The following is a 15392-nucleotide window of genomic DNA, read 5'->3' as shown; positions in this document are numbered from 1 at the left end:
TGGCAGGGGAGTACTTATGCCTGCTTTACAGGCAAGGAAATAGAGGCAAAATATAATTTGTCAGTATTAATCTCCTGGCTGGCACTGATTTTGTAGTTTGCCTGCCTTTCCCTAGCTTCCATTGCTCAAAGCTGGGTTGTCTCATTGCATACTGGGTGTTGGCTGCTTGCAAAGTTTAACTTCAGTACAGATGTGTGGACATACAGTAAAGGAAAACTTCTCTTCCCCCCTTTTCCCCACCAATTCTTAAAAGAAGTTGAGAAAGTCAGAATTTTTAAAAAACTCAGTAAAACACACACCTCACACTTCTGTTGCCTGCGTATAATTTGTAATGCTTAGGCTGTACGGAAAGGTGAGAAAGGCAAAGCACATTTTTCAGATCCACATGGGTGATGGAATAGAGAGGAGAGGGTGAAACCTACAATCTGTCCATGTATGGGTTTTTCACATAAGTAAGAGAAAAGCTTTCCAGAAAAAAAAACCCCACAACTGGGAAGTTTACAGAAAACGGAACAGAGGTAGACAAAAACCTGAAGAGGCGCTGTACCTGCTTACCTCCGAGAAATCTTTACCTGCTTCTTTAGAAAAAATACAACCCGTTTCATTTTATTTTGTTTTGAGCCAATGGTGTCCTAAAAGAGCATTACTCTTACCACATACAGAATTTCATAGCTTTATGAAGTCTGATTACTTGGTCCCAAAGCTCCAGATTCCCCGACAAGTAAGTTCTAGAATGGAAGCCCAGTCCTGCCAGCTACAGCAGCTCCCATATAGGCCTAAAGCTCTCCATGTAGGGTTCAACAGGGTGCAGTCAGCAAGGGTATTCTCCTCCTAAAGCCTCTGCTAGATCTTTTTATTTCCAAAAAGAGAGAAAAGTAAGAGAAAGAAAAAAAAAAATCTCATTAGGAAAAACATCCTGCAGTTTAATTGAAATGGCAAATGCAAAGTTAAAAAAAATTAGTAAAAAAGCTACACATCATGGAAGATAAAACAGTAGAATAAATAGATATACCTACAGCCATTTTCCAAATAGTTGTATCTTAAAATAAAAACAACTCTGGGGAAAAGGACGGCCAATGCTAATAGAGACATTCTGTTTAAATATTTGGTATTTTAATTTACGAACATGCACTTCTGTGTTTATTTCAGGAAAACACGGGGTCATGCTGTCAAGTTCTGGTATTAGTATTCTCTTTTTTTTAATTGTTCCTTTGGAAAGAAAAGTGCACGATTTTTGCTGTTCATTCTACTTCCTTAAATTACTGAACACAGCCAGGTTCTGCGTCCAAAGAGGCAGCACGTCACTACGTAGGATATTTTACCCCGATGCCATTCTGGGAAAACAGGAAGCTAAGTCAGATGTGTTGATTCCAACTCAACCTTTTCAAAAACTACTTCATCATGTCCACTTTTGGCAACAAACAAAAAGAACGCCTTTGCTGATGCTTCATCTTCTCTTGATCGTCTCTTCTTTTTGAAGTTACTGTGTTTTCAGTGCGATGTTTGCTTCCAAAGGTTTTTCGTTTCATTCTGATCACATTAACTGGTAAAGAGTGAGACAATCCTCCCTACCAAGCAGTTCTGCTGCTTTTTGCTGACGGACACACCACAGGTATGACTTCTGTGCTGTCAAGAGCACAGGAAGTATACTTGTTGTTTTACTAACAGCAGGGCTCCTGAGATCTAAAAACCAAATAGATTCTTCAAATGTTAGCAATGAACGTCTTGAACTTTGCATCTTTTAGATGATGGCTCTTCCATCTTCAGTGCTTCTAAGTTGCTGGAATCAGATTTGCCCTTATTCAAGACAACAGTTATACCAGACAGAAGGTACCCTCCACCTCCGCTCATTGTCAGTTTTGGATGGCTTCGATCTGGTAAGACCTTTAAAAAAAACAAAACCCAAAACAAAAAAAAAAGACAAGCATCTGTAAAAACTCGCTCTATATATGCACATCAAAGTATGTAATTTCAGCTTACATTGTAAGATGTGACCTTTTTTTTCCAGCCACCACAACAAACAGCCATTTGGAAAGTGTATTTATCCTTAAAAGACAACAAATCTGCATACCAGAAACCAGGTACAGGAGTAGGTGAGAATACAGGCTACTGCCTTACTGATTACTTCTTCATGGCATTTCCAGCAAAGCTATAAAGTCAAGGTTTGGACTTGTTAATGTGTTCAGAACTGGTGTACTCTGCAAGAAACTACAGCTGGTGTAACAAAACAGCACCCAGTAATGTGGTAATTTCCAGTTCTGTCGTTATAATCTTTACATAGCTACTCTTAAGGTAAGACAGAGCAATGAACCATCATTTTCAGCTATGTTATACTTTTCTGTAAGCGCTTTCTCTTCGGTTCTGCTTCCTCCTTGCTCTGACTGTCATCACAGGTCTACGCTGATTTACGTGTGCCCAGGAGATGGTGCAGTACTGTTCCCAGCTGCACCTGGACATAGTAACTCTTGCCAAGCCTAACCTGTGTGAACATCTTCAGCTATGAACCCCCTCATCATTCTCAATTTCGTTGCCTGATGAATAGTCAGTAATTGTGGCCATGCTTGAATTAAGTCATCCCCTAAATAATTCCTTAGGGACGCCAGAAACCTATGGGCAAGGAGAAGGTCAGTAAAATGCAAAAACCTCTTCCAGGGTGGCGAGCTGCTTAGAGGTCAGACCTACTTCTGCTTCTTTGCAGTCGAGAGGGTACTCCACATTTGCAAACGTCTTGTTCACACAAAATTAGTCAAACTGACATTTTTCACTGTGGAGATGTTTTCCCACTCGCATCTTGTTTTCATTGTTCCGTTCCCAGACCAGAAACTTCTTGTTACTTTAGTTCCAAGAAACATGTTATGTGAAGACACTGACTTTGTAAGTCACGACCATTCTTAACACAATGAAATTTTGTGTGCTATCAAACCAACTGGAAATGAATAAACACTTGTAATATTTTGCTACACCTCTCTTCTGTCCCTTGTTTTAGGCTAGCCACTAAAGCAGCACCACTATTATATCTGTCAGCATGCTACAAGTATTTCAGCAAATGTTTAAATGAAGCGCTTTGTAAGAAGAAAATTGTTGCAGTGAAGCATTCCAGCTCTTCAGAATACTTTTCCCACTGCTCTCAGGTAAAATAAACGCATGAGCTTATAACAGAGATTCAGTAAGTCCAAAAAATATATTTGCAGAGAGCGTTTTGCTCCCCACTATTGACGCAGTTTTGACAGCCGCTTACTGCAATCCTTACCTGGTAGTTTCGTAGCCAGGTTTCCGACAGCTTTAGGTTAATAACTCCGCCTCTTTCCCTCAGCTTCGCGTAACATTCTAATAATGGCTTTAAAAAAACAAACAATAGGTTATACAGCAGAATAGTCTCAAAGTTGAGCTGTAACAGCTAACGTAACAAACTTGATTTACCTCTTTATATTGGCAGTAGACAACAAAAGGCCTTGAAGGAGCAACAAATTCCAATAAATGGAGTAATAAAGGAGTGGGGTGAAACTTGCTGGCTACAATTAAGCTGCAAAAGAAATTTCACACGCATTAGTTTTCTGCTTCAAGTGACACTTTCTCCTACTTAGCACAGTGATGAATTATAGCTTCAATGCTGCTAATCAGCATGTTTTCATGGCTCTAACAGCTCCCCAAATGGCAAAACAAATCACCATTTACTACTAGCATAATTAAGAGGATAAAAGACTTGCTCCCTAAAGTGCAGTAGATTAAACGTATCGCAGCAGCACTCATCTCAGCCCTCTTGAGCTCCGCAATAATTCTCATGACCCAAGAATTTGCATGCTGCTTCCTCTACCCCAAGATCATTGTCCAAATGTAACTGAAATGTTGTGACTGCTAACTGTTGCTTAGAATGTAACCTCGTGATTCTTTAGACTGGGTCATCATCATCAACTATTGTTTTATATTAAAAAGTTATTATTTAAAGAGAACACAATCCCTTAATGGGCATGACAAAAAATCTTAGAAAAAGAAATTATGTCCCTGCCAACTTAAAGGCTTCATATTTTATCCTTGATCCTCATTTTAATACCACATTATAACTCGTATTTACAGATGCTTAAGATTCTCTACAGGTATCTAGAGTTTTTATCAAAAAAGACTCACTGCTAAACTATACTACAAGAAATGGTTAAGATGCTGCAATGAGTTAAGAAGTCGTACTTGTGCAGAAAGAATGGGTTAATTAAACCACTGCTCTAGTATACAGTTACTATGTGAAAAGACCCATCAATTAATTAAAATTTGTTCTCCAGGGCAATGTACAGCACTGGAGATATTACCAAAACTTCCCTAACAAAAGGGAGGTAAAAACTGGTGTTCCATTTTCTAAACACAATGGAGATAAAGGTGAGACAGTTCTCTTACAGTTGTTCCCATTTCAGTTTTCTGCTGGCCAAGGCCTTGCAGGCTACAGATTTAACCCCAATTCCAAACTTCAAAAAAAAACCAACTTGTGCTCAGTGGACCAAAAAACCAAGTGGACCGTAAAGAAAAAAGACTCCAGGCTGTGCCTCGGAAGGCTTGGAGTGCTGCAGTGACACTGCCAGGAGCTCTGCCAGGCAACAGGAAGGTAAAGAGAGATGAGAGAGACTGTGAAAAACACATTCTGTTCTCTCATATGGCAGCACATATTGCCGTCAGCAGGTAGTCTGGCCAGCTGCAGCATCAATGGGATGGGTGCGAGGGGAGAAGGAGGAGGCAGAGGAAGGGCAGGGAATGGTAGAGAGAGTGGGTGAACACATGGAATGTCTATAAACCAATTTCCGTTTTCACCATCTCAGAAAAATGTAACAGTCTATCTTAAAAAGTCTTCTTTCAAAGAACACCAAATCCCTAACAAATCCCTTTTTCCCCCCTCAAAGACCTATGACAGACTTCAACTCTCATAAATGAAACTCAACAAATAGGTCTCTTGCAAACCAAACCAAAATCCTAACTTTCCTGCCTGCTTCTACTCAAGTGCCAAGTCCTTAGTTTGAAGCTTTTCTTTATTCCGCGCCCATTTTTCCTGGCTCAGCAGTGCATATACCCTGTGGTTCTTGATCTAAACAAGCAGTGGGCTATAAAAGGCAGGTGACTTCCAAACCTCCTTTACCATTTAATTGCTTTGGAGAACACAGACTGACTGGCTCTGCATCTTTATAGAAAAGGCTAATTCCATCACTTCAATATGCTGGATGAGATATACTAAAATATGAATTAGCATGAGTTAAACCGTTTCATAATCATAAAACCAAAAATGACACAAGCATTTAAACATAACCAATAAATGTGTATTAAAATTTATCAAAGCAGAATGGCTTTATTCCCAGTGAGCCAGTATTCTTGGGAGGAAAAAATGAGTATGAATATTATTAACTGAATCAATGTTAATTGGTTAACTCGAATCACTTTGGCATTTGCTAAGAACATGAAAAAGTCACAACCACCAAATGCTCTTGCACTACTGCAGGACTGAATTTCTAGGAATAGGTTTACTGTATTTGTTTTAAACTTCTGATATTAAATCTTCCTGTTAAATTGCTCCTTGGGAACAATCAATCCTGCCTAAAGCAGGTAAAATGAAGTTACTGTGTAAAAAATAAATGCGTTTCTAAAAATCAACCGACCAACCAAACCCCTAAAACAACAAACTTTGTTCCATTAGTAAACTTAAAAACCTCAGGTTCTACTTTGCCAGTTACAATCCTGTGAATTTTATCGGCGGTCATTTTGTATTAAATTCCAGCCTGATTCTGTTTCTCTTTGGATAGATTTTTTTTTTTTTTATGTTTAGTCATAGCTAGTCAGGAAACTATGACTTTTAGATCATAAAATGTCAAATCATTTAAATAACAGAAAAAATTTCAACCAGGTAATAACCAAACAACACCCAAGACACACCTGGGTGGACTGCTTGCTTGTGAATATTAAGAAAAAAATGAAGGTATTTTTCAAACACAGCTTTTATTTGTTTCAAAGGAAATGATTTTCAATATGTGTTTTCAAACAAAGACCTTTCTGACTACAAACTCACCCATCAGCATTCTTCTCTCTCAACAAAGCAGCAGCTTCTATTAGCCTTTTCCTTCTCTCCCATTGTTTCCTCTGCTTTTCCCGAACCTGGGAGCAACAAAACAAATAGTTTGCACTTTAACTGGTAATTATATATTGGATCACTGCTGCAGGGACTGAATTTTCATGTTTACATCGAAGGTGGCTTAATGTAAGCCAAAAGACAACTCCCAGAGTTCCACCCAACACCTGAATAAGCTGTATTTCAGCGTGTCTGATTCAGACAGCAGAATTTTAAGTATATAGTTGTTGCAAAACTTGAGTAGCCACAGCAAACATTCTTACATTTTCTTTATTTTCTTTTTCTTTGTTCTCTTTAAATTCTCCATCTTCAGCATTAGTGTCCATTGCTTCTTGCTCTTCTGTTTGGTTGATCTCCATAGCCGCTTCAGCAGCGCATTGCTCTGCTGTTTCCTGTAGGGAAGGCTGCTTTTCCTCAGTCAATCCATTGCTTTCTTCCTCCACGAGCACGTTATCTTCAGGTTCTGAGGGCAGAGTCTCTGTAGAAAATGTCCCAGAGAGGAGACTATCCACTTTGCTGAGAGGAAATTCATGAAGATGATCGAAAAAATGTTTTGGAAATCCAAAACAACTGGTAGCAGCTCTAACAGGTCCCCCTCCTGGATACAGCTGAATAATGGATCCATAGCCTACAAGAGCAAAAGAATCAAAGATAACATTGCAAAGCCAGAATTTCTTAAATTGCTCAAGTTTTCTAAATTTCTAAAATGCTTGATGAAGCACTCATTTAAGAATAGGCAGGTACATTGCCTGCTCTTAATCTAACTGTCATCCAGTTTAACAGGCTGCTGAAGTACGCCTCAAGGTGGGAAATCTGTGTCGGAAGGACAGCAGTTCCTGCAACTCAGGAGGGCAAGGTAACTCAAAGATTATGCACGTATTCGGGATGGGCTCAGAACACATAAGTAGCAATAAATTGTTAGAAAAGCTGATTTAATTAAGAACTAAAAAGACAAATTTTCTATGGTATTTGTTACTTATAACTGTGGAGTGGTTTCGATAAAGAAGAAAAGCTCATTTAAACAGCATTAATAGGCAAAGGATTTCTTCAACATCCAGACTGCCCCTCTAAAGGAAGAGACGGCAGATGTTTAAACATACTTTTTACTTTTCAACAGTTATACTGCAATTCCATCTTACTTAATTTACTTCAGTGAGTATCCCTATAGCCAAAAGTTGCTGAAACAAAACCAATTTATAGTGTAACTGCCCGTGTGCTCCTCAGCCAACAGAGAACAGAGCTGGGTGCACAACATAACATCACACTTCCTATCTTTCCGGGCTTCTGGAATATAATTGTCATCTGTTTAGTGTCTTTGACTGACTTACAATGGAACGAATTAACTGAATCTGAGAAACAAAAACTCCTCCTGGGGTACACTCAAGAAAATATTGTCTGCTACTTTTACAATACACAGTTGGCAGACGTTAAATCTCTGGCACAGTGAAGAAGAGGAATCACAACATTTGCAGTGCTGCGGGCTGTCTGAATGCCAGTGTTACTATTCTTGTTTTCTGCCATTCACTTCCCTAGACTTCCCAGATGCCTGGGAAGAATGTGCACACAAGGTCCTTACAAGCCTTTTCTGAAAACTATGTCATTATGCTAAGAGAGAAACTAGCACAGAACTACATACAGTGATACTAACTTTAAATTTCCCATTTTTTTCACATCGTGAAAAATAAAGCCAACTGAAGTATGCAAAATACAACTTTCTCCAATGGAAAAACATTTATCTCTCTGAATACTGGAGACAGTAAAAGATTTTAAGAAGTGAGAAAGTATTTTGAAGCACTGCCTTTTAAAAGTACCACAGCGATGCGTATTTCTTAAGTTTCAAGTAAGTCTGTGCATTACCAAAGCTCCTGTGTTACTTACCTCCCATGCGCTCCATCACTGCACCCAGCACGAGGCCTGCACATGTTTCCATTACAATCGTCTTGTTGCCAGCACGAATGTTTCCTAAAGTCAGCATCTGAGCTAGGGTGTCGTAACGCAAGTGGCTAGAAGACAGAGGGTTTTAAGAAATATCAAATTAGTTTTCTTAGAGTTAGAAATACTGCGTATCGGCTCAGGAGCCTGTCAAAAAAGTTCCACCAGGATCAAAACCCAACTCTACTGACTGCAACGCCTGCACTGAAAAGACTCATTGACAGCCGAGGGAATGACAACTAATCTTAATAGATCAATAAAGCCAAGTGAAGAAGAAGGGGGAAGGAGAAGGAAAAAGGTTTGAGAAGCCTTAAATAACAGGTTTTTAAGTCTTGGCACTTTACTACTTTACAAACAATACATCAGTCCACCTGAAAAGATGTCCATAACAATGGATCATTTAACTTGGGTCAGTGAAAATCAAACCCAGCTAGGTCCCTGTTGTTGTTGGCCCCCACTCCCGCCCCTCAATGTTAACCACATGTTTTTAAATCCCTGAGACTTCTGATTGAAGGAGATTCCGAATCCCTAACACATTGAAGGCAAAAATTCGCAGCTTCTGGTAGGTGGCTTGTTGTTTTGATTCCTGAGCCACACAACAGAGACGATACGCCACTGACCAAGCCAGGTAAGAGACACCTCTGGGAATGCAAAAAGTCTCTGTCTGCATAGGTAAGTAGCAAGACGGTGGTGGCAGGGACATGGTAAAAGCTGATGCTGCATGTAAAAAAGTTGTTCTCTTTGCTGCAATAGTATATCAATTCATTTTCTGTATCACATTATTTTTCATTCATTTGCAATCCTTCCATTAACAGGAAAAAAAAAGAAGAAATGAGAGTATTATATACTCTGGTAAAATACAGGTATTTTGAAAAATATTAAAATATCTTTCTGTTACAACTTGAAAAAAGAAACAAAATGAAAACTTACTTAATTTTTCCAGGTTCCCTTGCATAATACATTGTTGAAAGAATGCGAGTGGATGGTTTCACAATTGTAATAACTGCCTCATATCTGTAAGAAACACATAGCAATAGTCTTATTTCAAGCTCAACAGATTAGAACTACTACATATTTTCCACATTTTAAAATTCACTTACTTTTTTTTCTTCTTCTTTATGTATTTATCTTGAGCAAATTCTGTTTTGTCTCTGAATGTTGTACTGTTCTCTATTAACTGTTGAACTATTTCCTGGGAAGAGACAATTTATTTTATTATAGCTGGTATTTATTTCTCAGTCATTTCATATATAGTACTTTTTTAGACAAACACTGAAACTTCTTCCAGTAGAGGCATGTATACTATTAACTTCTACTGACGTGAATGGCAATTAAATTTCTGTTAATCAACATGAGTGATTTCAACAAGTGAGACAGTACCCTGGCTATGCACAGGAATTTAATCATATACTTTTGCCTCTGGCTGTCCTTTTACATAATGCCAGCATAAAAATGATAGAACTGAAAATGCTTATCCTGGAAACAGGGTATTTTGTGGGGACAGAGTCTGGCAGGTGCCAGCACTGACTCAGGAGACAGGGCAGATTTGTCCAGGCAGAAATGAAGAAAATGCAGGATTGTTCCTTTCAGCATCAGCAATTCATTACTTCAGCCCTTACTGTGAAGCCTCAGTTACCTACATATTATTATCCCATGGTGAATGGGATTGGGCCTGCCCTGCCTTCTCTAAGCGATTAGCTACTTTTGATTACCCTGTATGTAGAAGGAGGCAGAGCTACGTTTATTGTCAGTTACCATGGAACAACTGACCTATGCTCTGTCAGTTGGACATTCCCCACAGGGTACTCTCATGCGGTCCTGTTACCAAGTCCTCTGTGAAGCTATACAGGCAAAAACATTTTACAAAACCAACCCAAAACAAGGAACCTGATGTCATATATAATATTTACTTGAATCCATCTCCCTCTTCGGGTCTCTTGCCTGATTGTAGCATCTCTGTCTCTGAGGGTATCTTTTTTCTTCCCCATCTTGTCCTAGTTCTTCCCTTAGACTCTGGCTATTTATCAGATGTCGTTTACCCCACTTAATTCCTTCTGCCTCCCAAATTGTGTTAGACTCCTCTACCACCTCCTTGCACGATGTCAAACTCCTTAATGTCTACTATTTCCTACAGTACTCCCTCTGACTTCTTTCTTTTCTAGCTCCCAGGTTTCCCCAGAATTCCAGGTTTTGTTTCCTGGTCTCCTTGTTCTAATCTCCTCCCTTTGCCAATCCAACTTTTCTTCCTCATACTTGCAGGCTCCATCTGGAGGACTCATTAAGACCTCCAACAGAAAAAAGCTTCCACTGCTCAGGGTTTGTCTCCATGCCCACAATACAAGAACAAATGCTGCAGACTGCCATTTTGGTTGTTGTCATCCAAGTAGATTAACTGCTAAAATTGTTACGTTTCTAGTAAACACACTGAAAGAGGACTAGCACAACCTGGTTTCACAGGGGTTTGGAGAGGGCGGTGGTGACGAATGACAAAAGAAGTATTTTCAATGCAGACGCTGTGCCTCCCATTGCACTTTAAGAACCTGCTCCAAAATACAGTAGTGCAAGTACTTCTCACTTGCTATTGCTGCTTTTCAAGCCATTATTTCTTAAAGTCCTTCAAACATTTAAAATGTATTAGTAATGGTGTGAAACAGCATTTTTTTCTTTTTTTTTTTCCTTATTCTTGGAAAACGTTAAACGCAGTGTCTGGGTTGTTTTCTTGTGTTTTTTGGTCCAGTTAAATTTACGGTGAGGAAATGGGATTATTTCTCTAGGGTAGGCAAAAGCCAAGAGGAAGGTGCAGCACTATGCAATGCCCTGGGAGGATGTGCTACTTCACGTCTTCATCTTAACACCTATCCCTCAGGGCCTGGGAAGGATTTGGGAAGCGATGGGAAAAAAAAAAAAAAAAAAAAAAAAATCAAACCCCACTAACACTGAGGTGGTTTTATTTCAAATAACAATCACCTCTAAACGGAGCCTGCATCACCAAGACATGAACTCAGATTTTACCAGACATTTATGGAAGAAAGTATCTTTTGCTGCTAATATAACAAAGTCTAAAATTGATACTCAGCTACAGTTCAGAAACCAGAGTTAACAACGTAGGATATTTTAATAAACTGAAATGAACTTATGGTATGGAACAGACATGCTGAGGGCATACAGAAAAGCTAGAGCGATCCTCTGCTGCAGATAACGAGAATGAACAGAAAACATCAAAGCCGTCAGACCAGTTAGTACGTTCTTCGCAAAGAGAACGCAATGAGCAGCACGACCACATAAACAGAAGAAATACCGTTCGAAACTCCTCAGACCCATCCATTATTAAGCAGGCAAAAACAGAACAGCTGCTCTGAAGAGCAGCAGCAGACAGGAAGATGCAAAGAGGAGACGAACTTGATGTAAGCGTGAGCAATTTCTTATTGTTATTAGATGAGAGAATTTTGCCTGACAACGCGTGCAGAACAGAACTGGCTGCGATGGTCTACTAACATTTAAGGTGGCCTCACTCCTTTTTGACAAAGTGTGGGGTAAAAACCAGTCCCTTTTCTATCAGAACAGAACTGATCTCTTCAGACTATTCATAGCTTTCAAGGTGCATGTCAAACACAGGCATCACATGTGTTTGGTAGGTACTGCTGTACTGACAGTGCGTTTCTTACGTTGTGTTATTTGTTAATATCCATAATCCTTTCCTACACCTTTGGCAGTTTAATTATTGCACAATTGTAATACATCTGTAATACAGAAATAGTATTTTGAATTTTGTAAACAAACAAAACTAAAAGGTGATTATGCAAGCTGTATTTCCTTAGTGGTTTTAGTATTACTTTTTGTCTGTTAGGACTTCTGATGCCGTAAAAATTCATACTTTATTGACAACGTTGCCAACCTTACATGAAGTTTTCTCTGAAAACAGCCTTTGCATTATTGGAAAAACAGATCTTTAGGAAGAACATGATTTGCACAGAAGAACAAAGAAAAACACTGAAGTCTATGCACCGATACAAAGAACAGCCCACTTCATCAACTGAAATATAACCATTGGGGTAGCACAGAAATGACACCAAAACCTGATTTTTACCTGTCCTTTAATACCCTTGTCCTTCAAAGCCTTTATGTCATCATGAGTCAGTCTTTGAGACTTTCCATCGTCAACTATGTTACGATTATCTGTACCTGCTTCTTTTGTTTCTAAAGGAAAAGGATATAGATTTGTAAAATCTATCTCTAAATAAGTCAGAGAAACATCTGATTTTATTTTCACAGAAAGCAGACTTCTCAGGATTAAACGCACATGCTTCATGGCCTTGCAAAGTATTGCCTAAGCAATCAGTGACAGGCAGTATGTAAAATACACCTTAGTGTGTATATATATATTCACTCAAACTAAGGTTCAAATTTTCTCCCATATTAAAAAGCTTGTTTGTCACAGGACTAGTGAAACAGCAGATCAAGACAAAACCATGCATTTTTACGACAGAGAATATAAGTAACATTAAGTTAACAAATGATTAATAGAAAGCTTTTCCATCATCTTTGGTGTTATCAAAGAAGCAAATTAATGGGAACTCGTTTTTACAAACACCAGTCAGTCCTCTGCAATACCTGTGGTAGCCTCTTCCACCTCTTGCTTTGGCTGGAGGTTTCCACCACTGGTTACTTCAAATGTAGTTCCATAAATATGTCCGATGGCATTATCCAGATAGAACCACTGCTTCTCAAAAATAATTTTTCTGAAATAATAAAAATGTTAATGGTATTAAAAGCATTATTTTTACTATGTCTAATTATTTTTACTATGTCTGCAACCCACAATAGCTGAAACTAAACTCCAGCTTCACAAATGCCATCTTTATCTGCATCCTTGAAAAAAAACAGGACAAGCATAAAAAGTGAAATTAACCACAAAACCACATTAAACTGAAACTGGTTAGGAAAAGAACAATGAACTTAAATTGGCCATACAGTAAGATTTTTTTTTTTTTCAGTTCAAAAGAATTCTACAATGGCAGATAGACCAAGGAGACAGAACTATATAGTACCATTTTGATAGCAAAAGTCAGAACAAGGCAAGGACTGAAATTAAAGTACATTAAATCTAGGCTGGGTCATGCAGATTAGTGCAAAAACATGAGCATGAACCTGTACTTTACAGAGCTCCTTTCAAATAACATTTGCCAAAAGACTGCGAAGAAAACGGGCAGCAGAGGGTGTCTTGGAACCCTAGAAATGTTATTATCCCTTTCATTTTGATGGCACTAAGGGAGGTTCGCGTTTTTCCTTCTTTGCACAAAAACGGACCCACAAAGCCTTTCACTTCCAGGCTGGCCTCCCAAGTTTACCTTGCTGACCAGAACACCATCGATCTTGCCAAATGAAACAGGTACCAGGGTATATGTCACACTCACATTTGGATCAAAACTTACCATTATGAGCTCTTATTATGCCCATTACACTCATCACTAACTCAAAATAAGCAAAAAAGTTGAGTTCTTTGTTATTCCCAGTTTTCTACTGACTGAAGCAGGCAATTCATGCATGTATATTTACATACTACTTGTATCCCCAAATACAATCCAGAATTTAAGTAAGGCATAAGAATAAAGTTTTGCCAGACATTACCAAATCCTCTTAATAAAAAATTAACATTATACCTGCTCACGTGCAGTCTATTAATCCCTGAAAATCTAGATTTTAAAAGACTAATAAATGTTATAAAAGACTTGAAATGACTGAAAAGAATTTACACCGATAAAAAAATGTGTGCATGTGCTCAAATTTCATTTTATTCACCATTCTAAACAGAATATCTAACCGCAGCTATTGTGTTTTGTGTTCTGGGAGATTACAGAAAACAGAAAACTAATGCAGAAGTTATTTAGTTTCCTGTGGCAATATTTACTCTTTGCCTTTTTTATTCTTTCTTTTACGATAGGGGTTTTAAACAAAACTAAGAGGGACCTAATGAACAGATCTTGGCAGCACTCTGCAGGCTAACAGAGTAACTCCCTCATTTTGGTGCCAGATCCTACCAGCAAACACAAAGCCTGTCAATAACCAGTACTCCCAAATTCCTAGGTCTGTGCTATGCCGTTTTTAAAGCAGTCTCATTCAAGCATAGTACCTTGAAATCTCCACGCTACTGAATCAGATGTCTGGTCACATTACCCAACACTGACTTCTACACATTGATCTATAAAATTGTCTGCTGCAATGGGAAGAGCCCAGGCTGAGTCCACTGATTACAGTATTTCCTGCTGGGGTGCAGGGCGCTTCTTGCTATGCCAGTTGGCCTAGGAAAAAGAAACAGGAGACTTTTCATAGTATCCTCTCCAAAGCAGGAACTATCTAGAACTAACAGCTAGCATCTTCCTACAGCCTAACACCGAGAACACTGAAACAAATCCTTATTAACAAAACAATGCTGCATCTGGCAGAAATTACATGCCACAGCAACACACGTATGACGAAGATCTGCTTCACCTGCTGCTGCACCTTTTCCCCTCTTCACCAGTTTGACAACACAAAACCACCTTAAATATCTTTCGATTTCTTAGAAGACGTGCATCAGGAGATCTTCCGGTTTTGTTTTTTTTTTTCATCCTAGATGCTGAGGAAGCATTAAAACCTTCCACGCCGCCTGTCACATCAGCCTAGCAAGGCCGTTCCTTCTCACTGGCACGGCAGGAAAGCCGTAGGTGACACCGATCGCACCGGGACCCCGCTTCCCTCAGGCGAGGCCGCGCTACGACCGCTGGAGCGGCCTCAAAGCGGGGGGAGCTGGGGGGCAGGCGCAAACCACGACCGAGAGGGAGATGACAAGGGAGGGATCGGCTCCTCACCTCCGCCGTAGCACAGGCACCGCTTTGAAGACGTCGTCCCGCTTCAGAACGGCGCAATCGCCCTCACAAATACGCGCACCCATATTCGAACCGTCCCCCATGGCCGCCGCCGCTTTCCCTCGCGGGCGTGGCGAATGCGCAGGCGCCGCCACCTCCCCCTCCCCGCCCGCCCTGCAGGGCGGCGGGGGGGGGGGGGGGCGGGCGGCGCCTGCGCAACGAAGCGGTACACGCCGAAGGAAGGGCGAGTGGCGGGGTGAGATCCCCCGGAAACGAAAGGGCTGGCCAATGAGGGCGTCCCCTGCTCCATGGCGGCGCCTCATGCTCCCTCGGGATTGGCTGCGTCGCCGGAAGGGACGTATCGGCGCCAAAAGAGAATGCTGAGGGCGGGGTAAGGCTGCCCCGTCCCCTCAGGGGGCTGGCAGCAGTACGGTACCCCTCCTCCTCCCCCCCCCGGACAAAGGCGGCTGTTATTTCGTCCTGTCATGATCGGGGCCGCTTAACGGGGCTCCTCTTTG

General features: G+C 40.2%; 1 protein-coding gene across 1 annotated transcript; it reads right to left on the bottom strand.

Annotated features, from left to right (window-relative positions):
- Positions 1–908: 908 nt before the first annotated feature.
- TRMT6 (tRNA methyltransferase 6 non-catalytic subunit) lies at positions 909–14990 on the bottom strand. The gene is made up of 11 exons (XM_086460887.1): positions 14878–14990; positions 12641–12768; positions 12117–12226; positions 9130–9221; positions 8960–9043; positions 7976–8100; positions 6361–6725; positions 6038–6123; positions 3421–3523; positions 3251–3337; positions 909–1884 (listed from the first exon to the last, which is right to left on the bottom strand). The coding sequence occupies exons 1-11, from the start codon at positions 14976–14978 to the stop codon at positions 1711–1713; spliced, it is 1455 nt and encodes a 484-aa protein (XP_086317013.1). The 5' UTR covers positions 14979–14990; the 3' UTR covers positions 909–1710.
- Positions 14991–15392: the final 402 nt, after the last annotated feature.

Source organism: Leptosomus discolor, chromosome 2 (assembly GCF_034619465.1).
Source record: "Leptosomus discolor isolate bLepDis1 chromosome 2, bLepDis1.hap2, whole genome shotgun sequence".
NCBI classification, from domain to species: Eukaryota; Metazoa; Chordata; class Aves; order Leptosomiformes; family Leptosomidae; genus Leptosomus; species Leptosomus discolor.
This window is presented reverse-complemented; position numbering and strand designations above follow the sequence as displayed.